The sequence below is a fragment of the Moschus berezovskii genome, chromosome 8, assembly GCF_049115385.1.
Source record: "Moschus berezovskii isolate FMDL1 chromosome 8, NW_MosBer_1.0, whole genome shotgun sequence".
Lineage (NCBI taxonomy): Eukaryota > Metazoa > Chordata > Mammalia > Artiodactyla > Moschidae > Moschus > Moschus berezovskii.
The window spans coordinates 94248227-94272042 of NC_142467.1; the positions used below are offsets into that span (position 1 = coordinate 94248227).

The 23816-nt window shown below is 54.2% G+C and overlaps 1 protein-coding gene across 5 annotated transcripts in view; it reads right to left on the minus strand.

Annotated features, from left to right (window-relative positions):
• PTPRS (protein tyrosine phosphatase receptor type S) overlaps window positions 1–23816 on the minus strand; it is a 110873-nt gene that overhangs the window by 28755 nt on the left and 58302 nt on the right. For all 5 annotated transcript variants that reach the window (XM_055428983.2, XM_088838908.1, XM_088838907.1 and 2 more), the window contains exons 5-10: window positions 22480–22668; window positions 15759–15869; window positions 4721–4990; window positions 3030–3611; window positions 2164–2297; window positions 1766–1910 (exon numbers count right to left, since the gene is read on the minus strand). In XM_055428983.2, coding sequence (XP_055284958.1) covers window positions 1766–1910; window positions 2164–2297; window positions 3030–3611; window positions 4721–4990; window positions 15759–15869; window positions 22480–22668 — 1431 coding nt within the window. The remainder of the gene's footprint in view (window positions 1–1765; window positions 1911–2163; window positions 2298–3029; window positions 3612–4720; window positions 4991–15758; window positions 15870–22479; window positions 22669–23816) is intronic.

The window sequence follows — 23816 nt, forward strand, 5'->3', positions numbered from 1 at the left end:
CGTGCAGCCCTGCTCCGGCCCCAGTGTGGGCACGCTGCAGTTCCAGGCTGGTGCCGACGAGGCGGGAAGGTGGGATGGTGTCTGGGGAGACCCACGGCTGAGTGGTCTGGCCTCCACCTACCCTTGAGTTCAGCCTAAGAAGCCCGCACTCCCCGGGGAGGGGGGGGCACACGCCTGGCCCTGCGTCTTGGCTGCCAGTTCTCTTGCGCCCCAACCGACTTGGGGTGCAAAGTGGGGAGTCCCTTCTCCCCCACTCCCTGCCCTGGGCCGCCCCGGAGGTTTGCGTGGATGGGCCACACCGCTTTCTTGACGACCCTGGCGGCCGCCTCCTTCACAATCCGGCCCAACCTGCGTGACTTCTCGGGAGGGGGCGGGGTGGCGTGGATGCGCACATTGGCGGGGGGGGGGACATGGTTCCAGCTTCCCAGTTCCTTGACAGGCATGCCTCTCAGCAGCGGCAGCGAGGTGAAGAGTTTAGGGGGCTGCATCTGGGCTCTGGACTGTCTGCACAGCCCAGCACACTGGGCACAGGCTAGCGGGTGCACGCAGGGTGGGCCGTTTTTGTGAACTCGCTGGAGACCAGCGTGTACTCACCTTCGCGGCACCTGTGCCGGTCTCTCACGTGGCTGCCCAAGCCACAGGACACCCTCACTGATCGCCTCACGCACAAACACGCCTGTGAGTTGCGGAGCGCTTGGCTGGGCCCCAGCGGGGCGGGGAGGAGGGTAGGGGGCCAGGGGTGACGGAGGAGGGGCGGGGTGCTGTCTCCGAGGCCCCTGATTCCAGCAGCTCAGACACTCTGGCCTGAGTTGCCATCTCTCGACTGACCCGTGACCCGCTGTGAGCACACGCCTAGGGGGTGCCTGAAGGTTTGAACACCAAGGCGGCTTCCGGAACATAGGCTTGGGGTAGCTGCCCCCGTGACTGACTGAACGGGGGGGGGAGGGGTGAGGGGGGGAGGAGAAGGAGGGGCCACTGCGGGGGCCACATGGGCCAGACTGAGCAGAGAGGAGTGGGCAGAAGGAGGAGGGGGAGGCAGGGGGGCGGCGGGAGGAGGAGCCAGCCTCGGGAGGAGGAGCCAGCCTCGACCCTGAGCTCAGCAGGTGGGGGGGGGTGGGGCGGGGGCCACGGTGCAGCCTAGAGCCAGCTGCAGTGTTCTGTCCAAAAGGTGACTTTCTGTGACAGGGAGGCCGGGCGGGCACAGCGAAGAACTCCAGGAATTCGAAAGCCCTACGTTTTGGATAGCCTTGCACTTCCCCCCGGACCAGGCATCAGTTCTGACTTCCCCCACCCCGGCCCCCGCCAATGGGGACCCCTGTTTGGGGGCCAGGAAGGGCCATTTGGGAAGGTGGGGTCTTCTCTGCATCCTCTGCTCTCTGGGAAGGATGGGGTGCACGCTGTGACTGTCTCACGGACCCCTCCAAATGCCTGTGAAATGGGCGCAATGTGGCCCTTATTCCACAAGCCCCAAACCCAGGAGAGGCAGCGGAGAGAGAAGGTGCCATGAGTCAAACCGGCCATGGCTGTCCCCAGGAGAGATGGAGAAACTGGGGCCTGCTGGGTCCACGGGCGAGCCCCCCACTGCAGTGGCGGGGGAACTGGGGCTCAGCGGGATTCTCAGGATTCTCCTGCGCCCGAGGTGGAGGAGCGAGGTGGGATGGGCCAAGGCGCCCCCCACCCTTGCGCAGGCCCCGCCCGGGTCAGTGCACAGGCGCCGGCCAGGTCCCCCCCCCGCAGGTCAGGGCGGGGTCCGAGAGACACCTACTGGACTGCAGCGTGCGCTGCCGCACCACCGAGGTGAAGGCGCCCAGGCCCTGCGGGGAGCGCGCCGCCAGGCGAAAGGCGTACTCCGTGTTGGGTTTCAGGTCATCCACCACGAAGGCCGTGGCCGGGTCGAAGGTCCTCGCGACCTGCGGGAGGGGCGAGGAGAGAGACCCGGATGGAGAGAGACAGACAGACAGACAGACATCAGGGACAGAGCCAGACACAGAGTGATGGAGACGGAGAAAAGAGAAGTAAGTAAGTAGCAAGGGAAGGGGGGAAGAGGAGGAGGAAGAGACAGACACAGGCACCGGCTCAGCAAGGCGGGAGAGCCGCCCAAAGCGGGTGCTTGGGGAGGGGAGGGGGGCGCGTGCCCTCCCCTCCCCCACGCCACCCACGCACCTCTCTGCCGTGGTCGCCTTCCCGGTAGAGGAGCTCGTATTTGATGATGCTCTCCTGCCGCGGGGGGCTCCAGGAGAGCCCGATGCTCGTCTCTGACTTGGCCTCGGCCCGGAAGTTCATGGGCTGGCCGGGCACTGTGGGTGAGAGGCGAGAGGGCTGGTATCATCGAGGAGAGGCTGGGGAGGGGGTCCACCAGCATGGGGTACCCAACCTTCGAGGTTCCCATTCTCCCCCAAAAGAGCTCCCTAAAGCTTAGCACTGCCCTAAAAAGAAGGGTTATGAGGTCCTGGATGCTCCCAGAATGTTCTCCACTGTTCTCATTTCTCTTCTTTTCCCAGGGACACCCCCCCTGGGGCCTGTTGTTTGTTCCACACTCCTACCCCCAGTCCTTCACCCACACTGTGAGAGACCTGCCTTCAGGACTTTGGGTTAACATACTTTCTGTTATTTCAGCGATCCAGTGGGCATGGATCGCTCTAGTGAGAGCAGCAAGTCGAGGTTCTCAAACTCAGAGATGGATGAGGGAGGGGCATAACAAAGGAGAGGGAGGCCAGCGGAGGCCACACCCCTTTTCTCAGATGCATCGCTACCAACTATAGCCCTGTGTGTGGGCGTGCAGATCGGCTTTTCCAAAGGTAGCCAGAAATCTGGGTTTTCTAGGACACCCTCCTGCATTGCGACACTAGTGTGAAAATATTTGAAAAAGGCCAAATAAACTGTGTGGTGGCTTCCAGGTAAGATGGTCTCCTCTGTGTGCTCAGAGGCACATCACCGCATGGCCGCCTCCTACTGCCTCGCGGGTCGTGTTTCCCAAATCCTTCTGTCCTCCCATCCCCCGGAAGTCGTGCGTCATGCAGGCGACTCACCGCCCTGCTGAGTCTTGACCTGGATGGGGTCCGAAAGTGGCCCGTCGCCCACGGAGGTGAAGGCCAGCACGCGCACTGTGTACGTTTCGTCCTCCAGAAGGCTGCCAACGGTGGTCAGCAGGCTGTCATCCACGTTGTGCTTCTGCCAGTTGCCCACGGGGTGCTCGGGCTCCATGGTGTAATAGATCCGGTAGCCCCGGATCAGGCCATTGGGTTCCACCGGCTCCTCCCACTGGATGATCATGGTGGTGGCACTGAGCATGCGGGCCTGCACGTTCCTCGGCGCGCTGGCGGGGGCCTGCTCGCCGGTGCGGGTGACCACCGACTCACTGGGTGGACCCTGGCCAATGGAGTTGACGGCCGATACCCAGATCTCATACTCTGAGTTGGGGCTCAGACCACCAATGCTGTAACGCGTGGTGGTGATGTCCTCTTTGATTTGGTATGGCCCATCCTGGCTCTTGGATTTATATTCGATGACGTAGTAGGACACGGGGTCTGGGTTGCCTGAGTCCCACGTGATGGTGATACTGGTGGCTGTGTTCTCTGTCACCACGGGAGTCCCGGGGGCTTTGGGGAGAGCTGTGGGTGGGAGGCAAGTTCAAATGTCATGCATACTGGCTGTGAACCCTCAAGGCTGTGTAACTTTTAGTCACATAACTGCCCTCTCAGAGCCATCATTTTTTTGGTGGTTGCTGCTGCTGCTGCTGCTAAGTCACTTCAGTCGTGTCCGACTCTGTGTGACCCCATAGATGGAAGCCCACCAGGCTCCCCCGTCCCTGGGATTCTCCAGGCAAGAACACTGGAGTGGGTTGCCATTTCCTTCTCCAATGTGTGAAAGTAAAAAGTGAAAGTGAAGTCCCTCAGTCGTGTCCGACCCTTAGCGACCCCATGGACTACAGCCTACCAGGCTCCTCCATCCATGGGATTTTCTAGGCAATAGTACTGGAGTGGCTTGCCATTGCCTTCTCCGTTTTTGGTGGTAACCCCTGTCTTAATGACTCCTAGCCTACCATCTATAGCAAGTATTGGCAAGGTATATGGCTTATGTATTGCTGGTGGCTGCTTCTGTGCTAAGAATTACTCAGCTCTGTCATGGTAGCCCAAAAGCTGCCACAAACCAGTTGTGAGCAAATAGGCAGGTGTCAATAAAACTTTATTTATAAAAACAAGTGGAGGGCCAGATTCAGTCCATGGGCTGTAGTCTGCTGGCCCCTGTTCCAAAGCTAGAAAAAATATCTGGGGGCACCCTCCTCTGAGTTTCACCACAAACTTGAGACATCAAGAGAGTCAGTAATCCCTCCCTACTCCCTAATGCTCCATCTCTCTGAGTTTTGCACAGGCAGTTTTCTTTTCTTAGATATGTTCTCCATCTGTTTTGGCTCATTCCTGTTCAACTTTTAGTCTTCCCCTGATTTAGCTTTCCTGGGAATTGGCACCTTTATTCTGGGGGTCTGAGTGGTGCTCCATGGCCCCTGTCACTGCCCTAATCAGCCTGCATCATAACTGCCAGGCTACATGGTATCACCCACTTTGGACTGTGAGCTCAGCAGAACAAGATTGGGTCTCATTCCTGTTCACAGCCAGGAATGACTAAAGCCAGAAAAGTAACTCAGAAGTTTTTCCATCGTTATGCCCGGCCTATACCTGAGGCATAGAGATGACTTGCCTTCCCCATGGCCCCTGCTTACATTTCACTGTGATCTGGGCCACGGCCTCGATGACGCCCAGGCTGGACATGGCCACGCATGTGTAGTTGGCAGAGTCCTTCACATCTGTGAGTTCTAGCACGTTCCGGCCCACGGGCATGTCATCCTCGGGCGTCAGGTCCTCGGCCCCCTGCATCCACTTGACGTATGGCATGGGTGAGCCCACGGCCACACAGGTGATGTTCACGTTGCCACCTGGCATGATCTCGTGGCTCATGGGCAAGATGGAGAACCGTGGTGCCACGCGGCGGACTGGGGGAGTGGGGTGGGCGGGAGATGTGGGGTCGGGGGGTGGCGGTGGTGGGAGGGAGATGCACGGGGTTGGGGGGGATGGGGAGACGGAATGCAGAGGAGGAAAGAAAGAAAAGCAGGAGGAAAGAAAGGAAGAAGGAAAGAAAGAAAAAAAGGAAAAAAAAAGTGGAAAACAATTTAAATATAAACAGGGCTGTTTCCTTCCCCCCAGTCAAAATTTTTTTTTTCTTTCAAATGAAAGAAAATAACAACAACAAAAAAAAGAAATTAAAAAAAAAACAAATTCCAACACAAAGAAAGCAAAACTTCAAAGGAAGGTAATTTCACAAACAATATATATAGAGAGATATCGATATATAATAAAAGAGACATGAAGCATTATTCCATAGCAACAGGGTTTCAGAGACCAAAGTGGCTGGTCCACAGCACAGTTAGAACACAAAAATTTATCAGTGGTTTCTCATCTTTGCTGACAGACGTGGCTTCAGGGAGCAGCCCCTCTGCCGGCTCAGGGGAACTTCAGAAGACTGGGGCTGTGGGGGCCGGGGGAGGGGGGATGCTCTGGGAAGGTCGGATGGGAGGGGCGAGGGCACAGGATGTCATGGGAAGAGCTGGGACCAGGAGGCAGAGGGGGCCAGGATGTCGGGCCCTCCCATCCCCACTGGCTCTGGTGACCCGGGGTCCCCGCCCACTTCCCCAGGGGGGCCCTCCAGGAAAAGATGAGAAACTCTAATGAAATTTTTGTGGTTTTGGGGTATAGAAACCCTTCTAAAAGCTTCTGTCGGATCTGACAAGTTTCCATTGATAGATGCAGCTCTCAGAATCACAAACAGCATGCAGAATAGGTTGGTTGGTTGAGAGAGGTTTAAAGAGAAAGAGACGGGGAGAGAGAGAAAGAGAGGAAGGAAGAGGCAGAAAGTGGAAGAGAGAGAAGGTTAATGAGAAGAGGCCTGGATCTCAGGGGCCTTTAGTGCACAGTCATGGGGGGAATCGGAGGGAAGAGAGAGAGAAAACAGACAGGGAGGGACAGAGAGAGCAAGGAGGGGGAAGGGGCCCACTTCAATGCTGCATATTAATTCTAGCGGATGTGACCCAATGCGACACGTCACATTGTCACATCACAGCCCTGGCAGAATAATAAGTAGGATATTAATAATAATCATAATCATAAACGAGGGAATGAACTTGAACGCTGAGAAACAGGGACATGTCCTATGCATTTCTTAGCGGGAAAGCGAATGCAGCCTTCTGTCCCAATCTCACAGACCATGAAGGCGGCAGGATGCATTTCGGGGGGCTCCATTTTCGGAAGCTGAATGGGTTTCTGGGTTGGGTGTGGGGAGGGGGTAGAGGAAGGCATGAATGGGCATCTAAACTGCCAAGGGGCACAGCTGCCCCATGGGGGAAAAGACTTGGGTCAACTGGTAAACCCTTCTAGCCAGATCAAGGTTGTCCCTGGCTGCAGGAAACCACATGAATATGCCCCCAGCTTCAGGCAGGTCAAGGAATCTTGTCTCAAACTGTAGGGATGACCGCCTGGAGGCTCAGCAAGGCTAAACAGGACTACAAAGTAACTTTCACATGAAACTGGGGTGCTCGTGGTGGAGGGGTCTGGCCTGTCCTACAGAGGAGGGGGCTCCAGGGGCAAAGGGAGGCAGCCCCGTTTCCTCTCTCTTGGCATGGGCTCCAAGCTGAAAAATCTCAAGCCTTGTTCCCTGAATTCCAGCAGGAGGTGAAGAAGAAGGGGAGCTCCGTGGGGGCGGGAGGGAGGACCAAGAAAGCTGGCAGCCCTTCAGAAAAAGAAGCCCCACGAAAAGTCCAGAGTCACGTTGGAGACAGGATGGAGGAGCTGGAAGGTGTCAGCAGAGGAGAGGAATGGGGGGAGGGGCAGGGAGGGGAGACAGAGGGGCCATGCAGACAGACTGGGGAATGAGGGGTGGTGGGGTAAGGCGCCGAGATGGGGGGAGCAGCTTTCTGGCAGGGCTGGGAGGAGGGCGGGGGGGAGTTGGGAGGAGAATGGGGGGTCCGGCCAGCCAGCGGACGCGGTCCAGGCCAGCCGCCAGCATCCACAGCGAGGCACGAGTGGGATGCCCAAACGCTGCGTTGTCATGGAAACGGAACATGATGGGGGATGAGCGTGGGGGAGCTAATTAATCAAGGACAGAAAACGGCACTGACGTCCAAAACAAAACCAGGAGAAACAAATGAAAAACCAGAGAGGGGTGGGGGGGATAATTCAAAACACCAAATAAAAAACCCCTCTAAAACAAAATACCCAAAAAGCAAGAAGAAAAAAAAAAAAAAAAACATGGAATGGGTATGGGGCTGAAAATCGGGGTCTGAAAGGAGGAGGGCTGTGGCTTCCCCAGGGAGGTGCCCCCCAACCCTGGCAGAACACAGCATCTGGCCTCCCCACCCAGCACCCAAGGGCCCTGGCAGAGGCTCGAGGTGGCCTCAGAGGTGAGAGCCTCACAGGCAAAAGAACCTTCGGAGCAAAACAACCCAGCCACAGGGAGCCCCGCTTCTCGTGACACTCTGCCTGCTGCTTGTTTAGAGCTGAAAGAACAGAGACCACATCAGTCTAATCACACAGTTCAAGGTGCTCCCCTTAAGACCACAGGAAAACCTGCCCAGGCTGGAGTGGGGGCTGATGAGGTTGAATAGCCCTGTGGCCTTGGGAAGGGCCCCTCATCCTCTGGGAGCCTCAGTTTCCTCCCCTGTGAAATGGAGCCCATCAGTGATATGCTGAGGTCATTAAGCTGACTGGGGCAGTGCCCAGCACATAGTAAGTAGGTGCTCAGCCTGGGCATGGGGCCAGTGAAGTTCCCTCTGGTCTTCTAGGGTGCTGGAAAGATCAATGAGATGTTTAACATTAAGGAGGTTTCAGGGTAAATCAGAGTTGTTTTTTGTTTTTTAAAGAAAGCAATAGGAAGAATATCTATTGAATCCCTCCCAACTGAGAGGCCAATGACTTTGTACCCATTTTGGGGATGAGGCAGTGGAGGCCCAGAGAGGAACTAGGGCTAGCTGGAAGACACAAAGAAAGGAAGTGGTAGGGCCAGAGCTCAAAGCCCAGTATGCCTGATCCCTACCTCCCAGATAAAATGAGCCTTCTCTTACCATGGTAATTAACAAGAATTATATAGCCATGTGTCCCTTCTTGGTTCCTTCACACTTGTGTCCTTACCCTCTGGGGATACCAAAGAGGGCAAAAGTACCTCACCTATATACATCTGTCAACTAAATAATCACCAGTTGAATAATATCCAGCAGCCATCATAATATATGTCCAGAAGCCATCAGTAAAAGGTTTATACCAAAAGGGATTACTGGAACATTAAAGGGAGTAAGAGCTAGCTTTAGGATTTAAAGATTAACTAGGAGCCAGATTTATCCCTGTGTAAAACTCAACATCACACCCCGAAGACCCTGCTCACATCTGATCTTATCTTAAAATACCTTCCTTTAGGAGTGTCATAATTTGGAAGGTACCTCTAACACGTTTCAGAAGTAGACACAAGGCAAACATCTTGAACATGTAAAAGACTTGCCATACAGGGTTGTTAATTATAAGTCAGTTAAGTGTGGGAGGGCATTTATCAACAAATGTAATTTTGGTGCTCACAAATCCCCAGCATGGCCGGCAGCCATCAATTAAATGGATCTGCCAATATGCTGTAAAGGCTGACACCTAAGACACTTTGCCCACTTGCTTTCTCGCCTACCCCGTTGGTTTCTAAGGGTGTGCTGCAAGAAGAGGGCTGGTTTGCCATGAATTAGGAGAGAACTGTGCCCATGAGCACTAGGTGGCTTAAACCGCCCCCCCGGGGGGGGGTCCTCATAAGGCCTCTGGGTATCCTCCCAGTTGGCAAGGGCGGGTGGCTGACGCTGTGTTCTGCCCAGTTTGGTGCTGACTCCCGCCCACATCATTTTTCCACCCCTGGCTGCAAGCTTGAGGTGCAGGTTAGAGAGTAAGGTGGGCGCGGAACCCACGGGACGGAGTGGCCCCGCGGGACCCCCGCCCCCGATTACCGACCTGAGTGGAGGGTCCAGGCAGGTTATAAGGGGACCACACCAGCCTTGGTCCTCAGCACGCTCCAGCTGGTTCTTGTTTCCAGCTCTTCTCGTCACCGAGTAGCCGGGGGGGTCCCAGTGGGGGGGACCCGTGTGGGTGCGGGGGATCAGGAGGGTGGGTGGTGGTGGTGGGGGTGGCGGGTTGGGGGGATGGGTCGCTTCAAACCCCGATTCACATGGAAAAACAACTCAAAAACCATCAAAGCAACCGGGAGACGACCCCTCCCCCAGGCAGGAAGAGGCAGAAACTCAAAAACCAAAAAAAGTGGGGGAGGGGCGGGAGGCGGGGTTCAGGGGAGAAGGGGATGGGAAGGGTAGGGGGGACTCAAAAGTGAGGTGATCTGATTGAAGCACTAGGTAGGGAACTCAACAGTGTCAGACATCTCAACGAGTCAGCAAGCCGCAGCTCTGAGGGGGTGGGGTGGGGGCGGGGAGCTCTGCTGGGCATTTTGGGGTGGGAGAAGCTGCTGGGTGCTCCTCCAGACTCCAAAATGAGCAAGGGGAAGGGCGGAGAAGGTGCCAAGAAGTTCCGCAGCCTCCATGGGGTTTACTCAGGCTTAGATTACACCTGTCAGGGGAGGGGGAGGGGCATCCAAGGCCTAACTCCAAAGCCCCTCCACTGAACCCCAGCCCGTGGCCCAGGGAGGGTGGGTACCACTCCGTGGCCTGCTCTGTGATCTTTCTCCCCCTCCCGCGCCATCCTGCCTCCCCTCTCCCACTGCCAGCTCCCTCTGCTGCTCAGATAGTGCAAGGCCTGGAGGGACCTGGCTGGACCCCCAGCCCACAGGCTGACAGCGGCCTTTTGAGCTGGACATTTTACTGTCCTACAGATACTTTTTTATTGGGCTTTTTTTTTTTTTTTTTGCTACTCTGTCTCCCAATTTTTTTTTTTTTTTCCAGTTCTAGCAAAAAGGGGCACAGTGTCTTGCCAATTGACCGACTCCCCTTGCCCTCTCAATGCGGCCGCCGGAGACACAGGGCTCTCTGAATGACAAGGTGTAATCTAAGGTACCCCTCACCCCCAAAAAACAGAGGAAACAGCAATGCAAAGGGTGTGAGGCAGGCAGCAGGCGAGAGGTGTCTAGAGCTCAGTGTTCCTGCGGAACGGCCCCACCCCCGCCCCATCCACCATGCCGGAACAGAGAAAAAGCCTGCCTCCCCACCCCTGGAGCCCCTCTCCCCTCGGGGCAACAGTGGGATGAGGAGAAGGCCTGGGTTCTGATCTGCTACTGCCTACCACCAAGGTCATGTCAGGGACTTTGGGGGGTGGAGGATGAGGTGGGTAGGCATGGCCAGGTGTGACCAGCAGGAACTGGGGGAACTTGCCAACATTCCCCAGTGGTAGTTTTTGTGGAGAAACAGGAGGTCATGGGGAGGGGTGATTCCAGGTCCAATATCTATCTACTCCTGTCTGGGGGCTGCCAGGGGGGAAAGGGGAACACCTGGAGGTCATATCTACCAATTATATGGCTTGGGTGCCAGAGATTTAATTTTAAAAACAATTTGCCCCACAAAATGCCATGCTGTGAATTGATCTGAAGGGGCCTAGGGATGGGTTGCAGATAAAGGGTTCTGAAGAACACCTGGAAACTGGGGGAATCTAGAGCTCCCTCTGGCATCAGATACTGAGTCCCGATCTCTTAGTTCAGCATTTGAGCACTAGCATTAAATTATCCCAATCAGGCTCCTCCTAAAATCCTGACAACATCCTAAGTCCCTTGAAGGTGGAAGGTTCTCTCCCACGTCTCTAGTTCTAGCATTGTCCTGTATCATCAGATGGGTGGCACACCATTTCACTGGGTCCTGTGCACCAGGGTTCAATTGTGCTATGTTGCTAGACCAAACGGTAAAGACACCATCTTCAGCCACTCATTCACACCTTAAAGGCCGATGATTTTAAAGAAAATTAACAGCCAGGGAGAATGTAATTCTGAGTTACATCTTCCTTAGGGAAGTTCTGGGATTAGAGCTGCCAGCTGCATTTTAAAAAATGGACCTGGCTTTGACTTTGGGTCCTTTGAATCTCAGCAATTGACTTCAGGAGAAGGGTAAATCTGAATATTCCACCCTCTGGGTCAGTAGAAGCTGGAGATTGTGAATTGAAGGAAGAGTTAGGTTGAAGGTGGGGATTCCTTGCAACTAATTCCCAGGACTGGTTGCTCTGGCAACAGTGTAAATGCTGAAAGCTTTCAGGGCAGAACATTCGAGGTGGCTCTTCTCTTCTGCTGAGCTGGTATGTATCTGCAAGGGTAGGCTAACACCCAAGCTAGGTCACTGGCACTCCCTCCATTTTTTTTTTTTTTTTGCCCCCTCCTGACACTCTGGCCACAGAACTTCCTGTGGGAGTGACAGGGAGTAAGAGGAAAGATGTGGATCTGGGGAGACCACTGGATTGAGGTTGGAGCCAGGAAAAGATGAGACCATGGGCTGAGCTCTGAAAAGCACTAGCAAAACTTGAGCTCTGAGTGAATGAATTAATTTTTGCCCTCCAATTCTTCCCAAAGCAGTTTCCCGTAAGCCATCTTATTCAAAAGGCGTATCTGTGAAATAAATGATGGGGAAACTGAGGCTCCCAAAGGGAAATGACTCGCCCAGACCATTTATTTGACTCTATTTCCCTGTTTTTATAATAATCTCCCTTGTGATTTCTTACGTGCCACACACAACACAGGGCGCCAGATAGATGGACTCCTCCCAACTATCCTGTGAGCTTGGTGTACTGATGCTTCTTCCTATTGTTCAGATGATAAAATAGGGACTCCAAGCAACCAAGTGACCAGCCCAAGGTCATACAGCCAAGGAGGGGCAGAGGCAGGACTTGAATCTGGGTCTCCTCAAGTCGAAAGTCTGTGCTCTCACTACCAGTCTATACTGCCCCCAAAGTCCAAGTGGTCTTCAGAGACCCTCAGCCACCTCTCAGTTTCAATTCACTGGGACCCAGCTTTCATAAAGGAGCTGAGAGACCTCTTTCCTACATCTTTTGGAGAGTTCTGCCTGGCAGCTCTTACTCTGGATTCAAAAGGAGACAGGAAAAATAAATCCCCTATTATTGCATCTAAAATCTTCTTGCCAACTCAGCCCTGAACTTAATCACTGGGAGTTTAGAGAAGTCAGGTGAGGGAAAAGTGAGAGGAAAAGGTTACCCCAAGCAGGCTAGTCTCAGCTCTCAACTGTCATCTATGTTGGGTAGTCAGCTGGGAGCTAGTGGCTATAAATCTAAATAGGTATCTTATAGGGGGCTTGTTTTCTATTTGGGGTTAGAATTGGGCTCTCAAAGTCTTGCCTTTCCTCAGGGAGGGAAGAGGAGATGGGAGCGAGCGTCTCCAAAGGTTTCAGAAGTGAGAGAAACAGACAGACAGGAGAGCTGAGAGAGAGAGAGAGAGGCAGAGGGAGAGCTGGGGAGGCAGAGGGGGAGGGAGGGGCTGTGCCCAAAGTTCCCCAGGGTTTTCTCCAGAATTCCACAGTTCTGATGCTTAGGTACTCAGAAAGTGACCATGCTGCATTGCTGGACAAAAGATGCCTGTGACTAGTCTGAGAGTCTGGGAGGCGCTGGGGGGAGCAGCCAACATCACCTATGAGGCGGAGGCATAGCACTAGGGCAGAATGACTGGCCAAGTAGTTGGCCAAAGTCTATCATGCTGCATTTTCCGACGGGTGGATCCATATTGGTACCCAGTCAGGACACAAAAAGTCATCACAACAGCTATCATTCTGAGCACTGACTATGTGCCAAGCATTCATCATTTTGGGAGGATGGTCCATTTATAGGTGGCCACTTTTCATATTTAGACATGTTGCTCTACTGAACAAGAACTCAACATGCCAGCTGTCTATTCAGCCGTGCTTCCAATGCCTGTTTCTGGGTTGTCTGGGAAGGTGGGAGGTGGTCTCATGCTGAGGCAGAATGAAGGGAATGTGCCTGCTTAAGCTCCCTTCAAACATGGCCGCCCTGAAGAGCAGAGGCATCAGCTCTGGGTAAGAGAGGTAAATGGCCAGTCAGGTCAGACAAACTGGGCTTCTCTCCTCACACACCTCACCTAAGCTCTGATCTCCCACCATCTGTCTAAGCCACCTCCTTTGTGCTCATGAGCCCGGGTGGTCACTTTCTGCCCCAGCATCCCAGCTGTGGGACCCCTTCCGCCCTCCTGGATGGTAGTTGGGACAGGAACACTGGCTTTTAAACCACAATGCGTTTGGAGAACAACCACACAACAGCTCAGCCCAAGAAATCGAAACCAAAGAGCACGGAAACACAAGACAGACCCAAAGACCAAACGCTTTGATGGGGGAGGGATCGGGGTAAAGGGGCTGGGAGGGGGAAAAAAAAACGAACTGATCGGTTTTTTCCCCCAAAATGAAACCAAAAATTAATAATGAAATAAAAAGAAGAAAGAAAGAAAGAAAAAAAAAGAAAACGAAGGAAATCAACGGAGAAAAACAGAACGGAAGACAAGAAACACTCCAACAGAAGGCGTTGGGAATTCACCAAACCGAATCGACAAGAGTGGCATGCAGAGAAATTTTTACATTCTCCCAGCATGCATCAGGCCCAAGTTACCATGACGACGAGGAGTGCAAAAAACTTAGCAACAACATTACCAAAGGATGCATATAGGCGACCACAATGCAAGCATCGCATGTGTGCGGCCGGCCCTAGGCCGGGCTGGGCGCGGCTGAGATTTTCGTGTCTTTCTGGGTTTTTTTTTTTGCTCTCGCTTGGCAGTTTTTTGTTTTGTTGGCTTTCAGATCATTATTCGCATTGTCATTTTTTTTTTAAGTTCATTTTTCTATCATTTTCTGTGTGCATGTCTGCGTGTGTCCGTGTTCCTGTCTGTGTGTGTTTCGTGTGTGTGTGTGTGTGTGTGTGTGTCTGACTTTCAGAATGTAAAAATGTGGGTAAAGAAAGTAAAAAAGAAAAAAACACACCAACCTTCTCGAAGCTCTGAGGGATGTAAAGGGGGTTTGATGCAGAACACAATGACATGGGGAGAAGAGAAAAAATAGGGGAGATACAGAGAGTAAAAAGAGGACTTCCCAAGGCTAAAAGCTGCAATAGTTTGTTGATTTTTTTCTTTAAACCAAAAAAAAAATTAAAATTAAAAAACAAAAAGAACAGCAACGACCTTTTCGTCTTTCCTTGACATAAACGATCTACATTTGCCTTCCACGATTATTTTTTTTCTTTTAATTCAATTTTGGAGCATCTGAGGCCCAGGCAAAGGATGGGAGGCCGGATCCCCTAAAGAAAGGACCACCCCTCCAGGGGGAGGGGCACTGAGGACACAGAGGGCTGGCCCCCCTCCCTGGTTGCACCCTGCTTAGAGGGCCCGCCCCCACCCTGCCCCATACTGTCCTCCTTGAGCCCTGCCAGACTTACAAACCCCCTTCCCCGGTGTTTGCAGAGAAATAAAGCAGGTTAGACGAAGACCAGTCAATTGGAGTCGTGGACGCGCTATAACTCACCAGAGGTGCCATGGCAGCAGACCGGAGGTGTGGCCCCTGCCCACCCGTGCCCCCGGGTCCCCAGCCCCGCCCCCCATGCCACCTCCTCCTCAGAGGCGAGATGCAGAACCCAGGGATGGCCAAGGTGCTGCTTCAGGGCTGGTGGGGGCTGTGTCTGGTAGTGGGGGAACTGAGGGCCTGAGGGTCTCCCAGTGAGGGAGGAGCTGCATGACCTCCCAGGTGGAGGACAGTGGAGGGCCTGGTGTGTCAAATTGGGGAAGGGAGGTCCAAAGAAGGGTGGCTTGGGATCAAGGATATGGAGCCACCTGGGGGTAGCCCCAGGGGATGAACTGGACCCCATTTCCTGGCAGGTGGAAGCTGTTTCCACCACCGATCTGACCAGAAACAGCCACAGGGACATAGGAGATGGAGGAGGCATCAAACAAATATTTCCAAAAGGATGGAAGAGAACCAACCCAGAGATGAGATGGGGTCCTCGGAGGCATCTAGGAGCAGGGGTAGCACCCCTACTCGGCACCTTCGAGGAGACACCAAGGGGCTACTCCCAGGCCCTCCTTGGGTTGGGGGGGTGGTGGTGCCGGGGCAAGGACCCCCCGTGCTTCCAGGCATGATCAAGTGGGAAACTGACAAGCCTCAGCCCAAACCCTGGGACACCTGCCTACAGGAATCCTCCTCTGAGGGTGACCCGGAAAGCACCAGGCTCTGGGGACAACTGAGGCTGTGGGGCCGGCAGGGGCAGCCTTGAAGACCCCTCCCCAACTCTCAGACTGAGGGCGCTGGAGGGCGGGGCGGTGAAGCGGGTACGAGGCCACGAGTCTGGAGAAGCGAAGCGAGCACACAGCAAGGGAAGCACCGCACGACACACCACAGAAGCCGACTCGGATGGGCGGGTGGGTGGGCAGGGTGGGGCAGAGGCCTGCAGGCTCCCCCGGCCCTGTAGGCCCACGAGAGACCCCCTCCTTCTGGCCCTGCCCCATTCCCTCCTGCTGCCCCCACCCCAACATCCTGCAGCTCATGGGACAGCCGTCACCAGGCACGGGAGTGGGGGAATTGAAGCTGCCCCTATTTTACAGGCAAGGAAACTGAGGTCCAGAGAGGGATACCGCCTCGCCCGAGGTCCCGCAGCCACCACCCAGGGTGGGCCTGCCTGCTGGGGTCTTCAGGGGACAGGGGAGCCCGGAGGCTGTGAGCCCGAGAAGGAAGGGGGACCGGTGGGGGCGGGGGGCCCTACCTCGCACGTAGAGGTTGGCGGGTGAGGAGTAACGCACGCCGGCGCTGTTGGTGGCCACGCACTCATACTTGCCCTGGTCGGTCTCCTCACTGCTCTCGATCTGCAGGGCTCCTGTGGGAAAAGGGGACAAGGCCTGGCCCGTCAGGGGGGACCCTGGCTTGGGGGAATGGCGGGAGGGCTGTCCCAGAGTCCCGTCCAGCCTGTCTCTTAGTTGGGCTGGGCCAGAGAGGCAGACAGAAAAGTTGAGTCACCCTAGAAGCCCCCACTGGGTCAGGGCCTCCCTGGCTGCCTGCCTTTCCCCACCCCAATTCTGGCCCATCCTGAACACACCGCATGCCTGGCCAATCCTCCACCCTCAGCTGGGACCTTATGAATGACAAAGCTGGGGGATGGGGGGGAATATGTGCCATCTGAGGCGAATTTAGGAAAGTGCCAAATGATGCTTGCCAGGGGGAGGTGGAGGGCAGGTTGGCGGTCCCAACCCACAGCAGCTGCCCCAAAGCCCCTGACACTGAAGGGGTCACCTCCAATGATGCACCAAGCCTGGGAGGAAGTTTGGGGGAGAATGGATACATGTATATGTATATGGGTGAGTCCCTTTGCTGTCCACATGGAACCATCACAACACTGTTAATCTGCTATACTCCAATCCAAAATAAAATTAAAATAAAAAAACAAAAAACAAACAAGGTGCCAATTCCGGGAGTTGGTGGTCACTTGTTCGTTTCAACCAGTGTGTAAGTGAACCAGGTCTGGGTTCTTCAAGTATGTTTGGAATCACAGGCCTCGAAGCCCACGGTGCTTGTAAATGGAGACAGGGTTGTTATTTCTTCAACGGTGTTTAGATTTCAGAACTGGGTTACCCTCTCCACAAGAGTGAAAGCAAAGGATGCTGAGAGTGATATATTGAGCTGGCCAAAAAGTTCGACTGGACTTTTTCCATACAATGTAACAGTAAAACCGGAGCTAACTTTTTGGCCAATGCAATACATCAAGTAAGTTTGAAATCAAAGGGCTGGATCCAAGCTTTCTGTACCTGAAACGAATCGAAGAATGAATTTCCCCAGAGACTTACAGTCATCTACGTCAATCAGTCTGAACTCATGGACCTGTTTCAAAACCACGGGTCTAGATTCAGGATCCACAAGTAAATGAATTTTCTAAGTGTGTTTGCAGTCATAGACAGAAATCCAAGTCCATGGTGCTCAGAGGTTAATGGGGAGAATTTTCCAGTGTTTGAAATCGGAGGTCTAAAGGAAAACCTCTAATCTGCACAAAAAAGTTGAGGCTGAAATGCCTCCCGTGTGTTTGAAATCATAAAACTGGATTAAAGAATTTGTTGGTCATAAGTCAATAAAGAATTTGAAGTGGTCAATTTTCTTAAGCAGATTTTTTAAAGTTTGTTTTTTAAACGTGGACCATTTTTAAAGTCTTTATTGAATTTGTTACAATATTGTTTCTGTTTTAGTTTTTTGGCCATGAGGCATGTGGGATCATAGCTCCCCAACCAGGGATCAGACCCGTACCCCCTGCATTGGAAGGTGAAGTCTTAACCATGTACCAACAGAGAAGTTCCATCTTAAGCATATTTAAAATCATAGGCCCACATAAAGGGTCTTGGTGCCCACAAGTAAATGAAACTAGGGCAGACTCCCTCCTTCAATATGTCTGAAATCACAGGTCCAGATGAAAGACTTCACTTCCCACAAACATGTGAAAATGAATGAATCTTCTTAACAGTGTTTGAAAGCACAAGGCCACGGACACTAAAATGTTCAAGAGTAAATGAAAATGTGGCAAGATTTCCCTAAAGTCATCTGAAATCATAGGTCTGGGAGAAATCTTTATTTTCACAAGTAAATGAAGTCCAGCAAACATCTCTAAGTATGTTTGAAATCATGGGCCTTGATCAAATACTTGAGCACCCACAAACAAATAAAAATGAGGCAGAGATTTCCACAGTATGTTTGAAACCAAAGGCCTGGACCAAAGTTTTCATTTTCATAAGTTAATTAAACTATCTGTAAGTTTGTTAGAATCATAGTCCTGGACCCTGTAACTTGTTTCTTATGAGTAACATGAAGATGAGGGAATACCTCCAATATCAATCACAGGTGGTTGTTTTTGGTTTTTTAAACTTTTTTTTCTTTTTCTGATCACAGGTTTTGATTAGAGTCCCTGGCACCAGGAATCCAAAAATCCAGTCCACGGTCCCAAATAAACCCCCTTCTCAGCTTCGTCTGTGGTTGTCCCACACAAGTTGGGGGAACGCCACAGATGGGGAAGTTCTCTCTAGGGGCTGTGGATTAGGGTTCTGTCCCTACGTAACACTTCCTACCAATCTCAAGGCTCCAGGGAAGCAGGCAGGCAGATACCACTATGGGGGCCCAGAGAGGGCATGGAGCCTGCTCCAGGTCACACAGCAACTCATGGCAGTCAGGACCAGACTCGGACTCTTCCCTAGGGCTCACACCCAGGCCTGTTCTAGTCTAATCTTTGGGGGCAGCTCCATGGGGCTGCCTTTGAGACTCTCTGCTCCTTTAGAGAGCTGGATCCCCACACCCCGAACAACATCACCCAGATCGAAGCTTCACAGCAGGAAGGCCCTCCTCTGCACACCCATTGTACAGATGTGAAAACCAAGGCTAGAGACGGATGAGGGCTGCATACAGAGCAGTCATCAGCACTCTGGGAGGGCATGGGAGGCACTGCACCTTCCGGAGGACATAACATCCTGTGGCCAGGTGACCTGAGGGGCCAACATGGCCACACTCAGCCCCCGGCCACAGACGGTGACACAGACACAGAGACTGCACGGACGCCGGGCAGGGTGAGGAGGAGACATGTTGGGGGGGCCTGGGGCAGCCCCTGTGGAGCCTGGGGGGCTGGGCGGCAGTGAGAGACCGTGAGTGGGTGGTGGGTGAGGAAAGAGCCTCTTACCTCGGATCGGAGTGCTTTCTGTAAGGGAAGCAGAGAGAGTCAGGTGAATGTCAGAAGGCAGTCCTGGGGGGCCGCGGGGCCCCAGGGAGGCGGGGCCGGGCCACCAGCCAGGCCTGTCCACTCTGCCCCCAGGGCTGGGAGGGGGCTGAGGTAGGCAGCCCTGGGTCTATGGACCCTGCAGGCCCTGTCCAGGAAGACGAGGCAAGGCTCCCAGGAGGAGGATGGGCACTGAGGGCTTGCCAATCAGGAGGGCTTCCCACTGAAGTCTGGAATCTCTTGGGGAAGGAGGGGCTGAGTCTAGAAGCCCCTGTGGACTGGCCAGAGGGGCGTGGCTCTGCCTCAAGGAGGTGCCTGGCCTGGCCTGGCACTGTCGGCTGCCTTCCTTCTGGGCCGAGGGCGGAAGGTCCATGACCTCCCCTCCTAGATTCCTTCTCAGGAAGGACAAGGAACAATGGGGGAGGGGTGTCTTGGGAATCTTGCTAGAGATAGGGCGGGGAGAGGGGTTAGTGCCCCAGGGCTGGGCATTAATAAAGCAAAGGGAAGATGTTACAGACAGGCCAAGTAGGAGGGGCAGGGGAGAGTGGTGAAAGGGGAAGGAGGGAAGGAGGAGGGCCTTGCAGCCTCTCTAATTTCCAAAAGGAAAAGAGGAAAAGGACTGTGTGTCTCTATGGATTCTGGGGGCTGGGACAGATCAGGAAACCAGACACGGTGGCCCCTGGTTAGAATTCTGCATCCTCAGGAGTGATATGAGCCGCCCCCCTCCCTGTGCTGAAGACAGCTGATAACCCCCAATGCCACAGCGAGAAGACACAACCCTCTCCATCTGGCCCTAGTCCATTTTGCAGAGGGGCAAACTGAGGCCCACAAATTCCAAGAATTGTCCCGCCATGAGTCAGAGGCAGGGGCGGGTCTTGAACCCAGCTCTTCAGCCTCCCAGGCTGAGGCCCTTCTAGAACTTTTAGGAGGGTCCTATATTCTCTCTTAGAAAATCCCCAATCTAATGGGGCCACTCCCCCTCTTCATACAGAGGTAGGAGGGGAGAGGAGGGGGAAGGGGAATTTGCCTGCGGCTGTATTGTGGAGAGCAAAAATTCAGGTCAGTGGGAATCTAGGTCAGCTCCTGCTCGAACTGCTTCACTAAGACTCTGGTGACAGAACCCAGAGAGTGAAGGACAGAACTTCCCAAGATGTCCATGATAGCCCATGGTCACTATACCGAGAGGATGACCACACGTGGAGAGAGGGTATTAACGCTTGTTTTGCCTTCTGCTCTGAGGAAGATGAGAAGTTACCATTGTGGGTCAATATCAGTCATTCTCACCTTAGTAAGAATTAGCCCAGCAGTTGGCTTCAGGGGCTTCAGGTTGGATGCTAGGAAAAGAGAACAAGATGCACCCAGCACTAGCCCAGACGGAACATTCCCCCTACATCTAGCCCCTAAATTTCTGTAACTTCACATTTTCCAGCAGCGTCAAGGCCCAAAGCGGCTGGCAAGGGGGGTGGAGGTAGGGATGTTATGTATGAAGCACCAGTAAGTCCCTTGTGGCCTTGTCTTTTTTTCCTCTTTTCCTTTTAGGCTCTTCTCTCTGCAGCCCCCGGTGTCCAGATGGGGAGGGCCAGGTGGCCAGGTGTGGGTGGGTGGGGAGACGTTAGTTGACATGCCACATGGAGCGGGTCACAGTTACTGTCACAGTGGCCGTTAGTCTGAGGGGAGCGGGCGGGGTAGGGGACACGGAGGGGAGCGTTAGTTGTTGACACGGTGAAGAAATTAAACTTACCAAAGGTTTCTGAACGTTTACAACAGAGGGACAAGAAAAGAGAACAGGAACGTTAACGGGTGGTTATACAGAAGCCTGTATCCTCTGGGGATGGGAGGGGATGTTGGAATGATAATTAGATTGATTACAATGTTTTTTTTTTTTTTTGGCTGCACCACGTGGCTTGCGGGATCTCAGTTTCCTGACTGGGGATCAAACTTGCGTCCCCTGCAGTAGAAGCTCAGAGTCTTAACCACTGGACCACCGGGCAAGTCCCTTGATTATGATTTGTAAAGCAGCCGATGTTCACTGAGCTCCTGGTAGGGCCAAGCAGCCTGCCAAGGGCCCCTGACAGTGACGCTAGGGAGCAGGCACGGTTCATGAGGACACTGAGACCCAGAGAGGACATGCCCAGGGGACCAGGTGCCTGGGTCCACACTCAATCATTTCATTATATCGGTGTGACAACGGTGGAAACCAGCAGAGAAGCAACCAGGTTCCCAAGGCTGCCACCACGCCTCCAGCTGAGCCCCCCAGGCTGCAAATATCCTCAGAGAGGTCAGCACCGGGAAGGCCACATCTCTCCCAGGGCGAGGTCCACGACTCTCCAGGGAAGAAATTCTGGGTTTAACATCTGCCCCTTTTCAGGTTTTGGGTCTTTGTTGCAGGGAGCGGAAAGTAGGAAATGGACCAGCGGGACTCCTCAGAAGACGAGGCTGGGCAGTGAGTGGCGGGGGAGGTATGCTGAGAATGATGGAGAGGCTTTCAGGCAAGGCTGGCTCCAGGGTGGGGGGCCCTCAGAGAAGGGGGAAAGGGAAAAAGGGGGTACACCCACACGTATCTCCAGAATGGACCAAAGCATGCAGGAGTGCCCGGGGGCACATCCTGACCATGCACATGTCTGTGTACACAAGGACCAGCCTGAGACACGCACACGGGAGGGAATGTCACGCAGACACATGTGTGGCTGAGATGCACGCGGACAAATTCTGCTCTGGGACGGGGAGGGAGACCTGTACGCCAATGGCAGGGCCTACATGTTAAGTCAGGACACGTGGGAAGCCTGGACACACACACAGAGGTTCACGAAGCAGTGTGACAGCAGACACAATGCACACAGAGCTCCCCAGACAGATGGACTCACAGACGGGGGCATGGGGCTGCTGTGCTGAGACACAATTGTGGACGTGCCCAGCCCCAAGGTGGCCCAGGCCCTGTGCTCTGGCCCAAGGCCCCCTTAGCCTGGGTGGACCAACTACTAGTGCCCCATCACATCCCTACTGCCTGTCTTGGAGGTGCTCTCTCCCTGCAGCCCTCTGTGGCTCCCCATTACACTCCCAGTCTATGTCCTTATCTCCTCTGGAGGCGCTCACTGCTTCAGCACCAGAGCACTCTCTAGCCTTTGCTTTATGCTCGCCTCTGCTCCTACCTGTCTGGACCTCATTACATCCTCCTCGTCCGCTGTTTCAGCTCAGAACACACTCTTCCCCTGCCATCTTCCATGGCTCCCCAGTACCTTGACCGTGCCGTTATATAGCCAGTGCTCAGATGCTGATGATGGCCTTCCTTCAACACCCTCCACAGCTCCCCATCACCTCTGCCTGTCTGTCCCCCAATGTGTCCCCAGTGCAGGGGCACAGGAGATACCTATTCTCCTCTGGCTTTCCATTACCTGCAACTCTCTGTACCCCATTAGGGCCCCACTGCTTGGGTACTGGGGACACTCTGCCCCCACAGTCTCAGCAGCCCCCATCACTGTGCATCTCTGAGTCAGCTATGGCTCCACTCAGGCCCTGAAGAACTCGCCCCCTAGTGCCCACCATAGCTCCCCATTACCCCCTGTCAGTCTCCACCTTATTAGCTCCCCACTGATTCGGCTCCAAAGACACCCTCTCTCCCCACAACGGCTGCACATCAGCTCTGCCTTTCTGTGCTCCTTCGATCCCCGGGGCTCGGGCCCTGAGATGCTGCCCTCCCCCTGCCACCCTCTGCAGCCCCCACATCCTCCTGGCCCCCTGCACTCACCCGATCGCAGCTGCTTGATGCGCCCATTACTGGCACTGGGGTCCACAGGCAGGAAGTCCTTGAACCACGTGATCTCGGGGTCGGGGTTACCACTGGCAGCACAGAGCATCGTGGCTGTCCGCGTCCGCTCCACCACCTTCAGCTGGGGGCCCATGTCGATGTTGGGGAAACCGGGGGGCAGCTGGTCCTCTGGGTGGGGGGGGCGGGTGATGGGGAAAACAGCAGAGATCCAGTTATTGCACAGCTGTCCCTCCAGGGTGGGGCTTGGGGATAGGCCCTGGGGGCAGCCCTTGCCTGGATGGGTAATCTCCTGTAGCCTGTTTCCTCCTCTGTCCGTGGGAAACTGTGGTAACTGTTGGGAGGACATCAGGCTAGACCAGTGTCTCTGATCTGGGCTGATCCTGCCCCCAGGGGACACTGGGCTGCATCTGGGGATGTCCACGATTGTCACTCTCGGCATCAAGTGGGCGGGGGCCAGGGATGCTGCTCCACCCCACAGTGCCCAGAACAGCCCTGATGTCAGCAGTGCTGAAGTTACAGAGCCCTTGGGTTACTTCACAGCAGCCCGAGGAAGCTTTTTGAAATGGAAACAGGGCCACACCACCCCGTGTCACCTACCCTGCTGTAGTCTCCCCCACCCTCCGGAGGAACCCAGGCTCCTTGCCTGGCACTGGCCCCCAGCGGCCCCGGCAGCCCCATCTCAGGCCAGCCTCACTCTTCTCACTCTCTCCATCCAGCCACACCAGCCACCTTGGTCCCCCAAAGTCATCAGGCGCCCTCCAGCATCACTCCCTGGTGATGCATCCACATCACCTTGGGCAAAGCTCGCAGTCACAAATTATAAACACCCTGGGAAATCCCCCGGTGGTCCAGAGGTTAAGGTTCTGCGTTTCCACTGCAAGGGGTATGGGTTCCATCCCTGGTCAGGAAACTAAGATCCCACGTGCTGGTGGTGTGGTCAAAAACTAAAAATAAAAAGTAAAACCCTCCCGTACTCTAGAACATCCCAACACTAAACTCCATAGATCACAATGCATCTGTGTCTCTGCCGGGTCCTTACCACTCCATGTAGGTCCTGGCACACAGTAGGTGCTCAATAAATGAGCGAACGACTCAGCCTCAGTTACTGCCAACCTGTGAGAGGCACGCCTCTGGGCCTCGGTCTCCCTATTCACTGGTTAGCCTCCAGATAAAGGCGGTGGGGGGAGAAAACACCTCTCCCTGGAGGCTCGGTCCCCACGTTCTAGTGACAGATAAGAATGTGGTTCCCTTGACACACACACACTACTACAAATAAAACAGATCATGAATAAGGCCCTACTGGATGGCACAGGGTA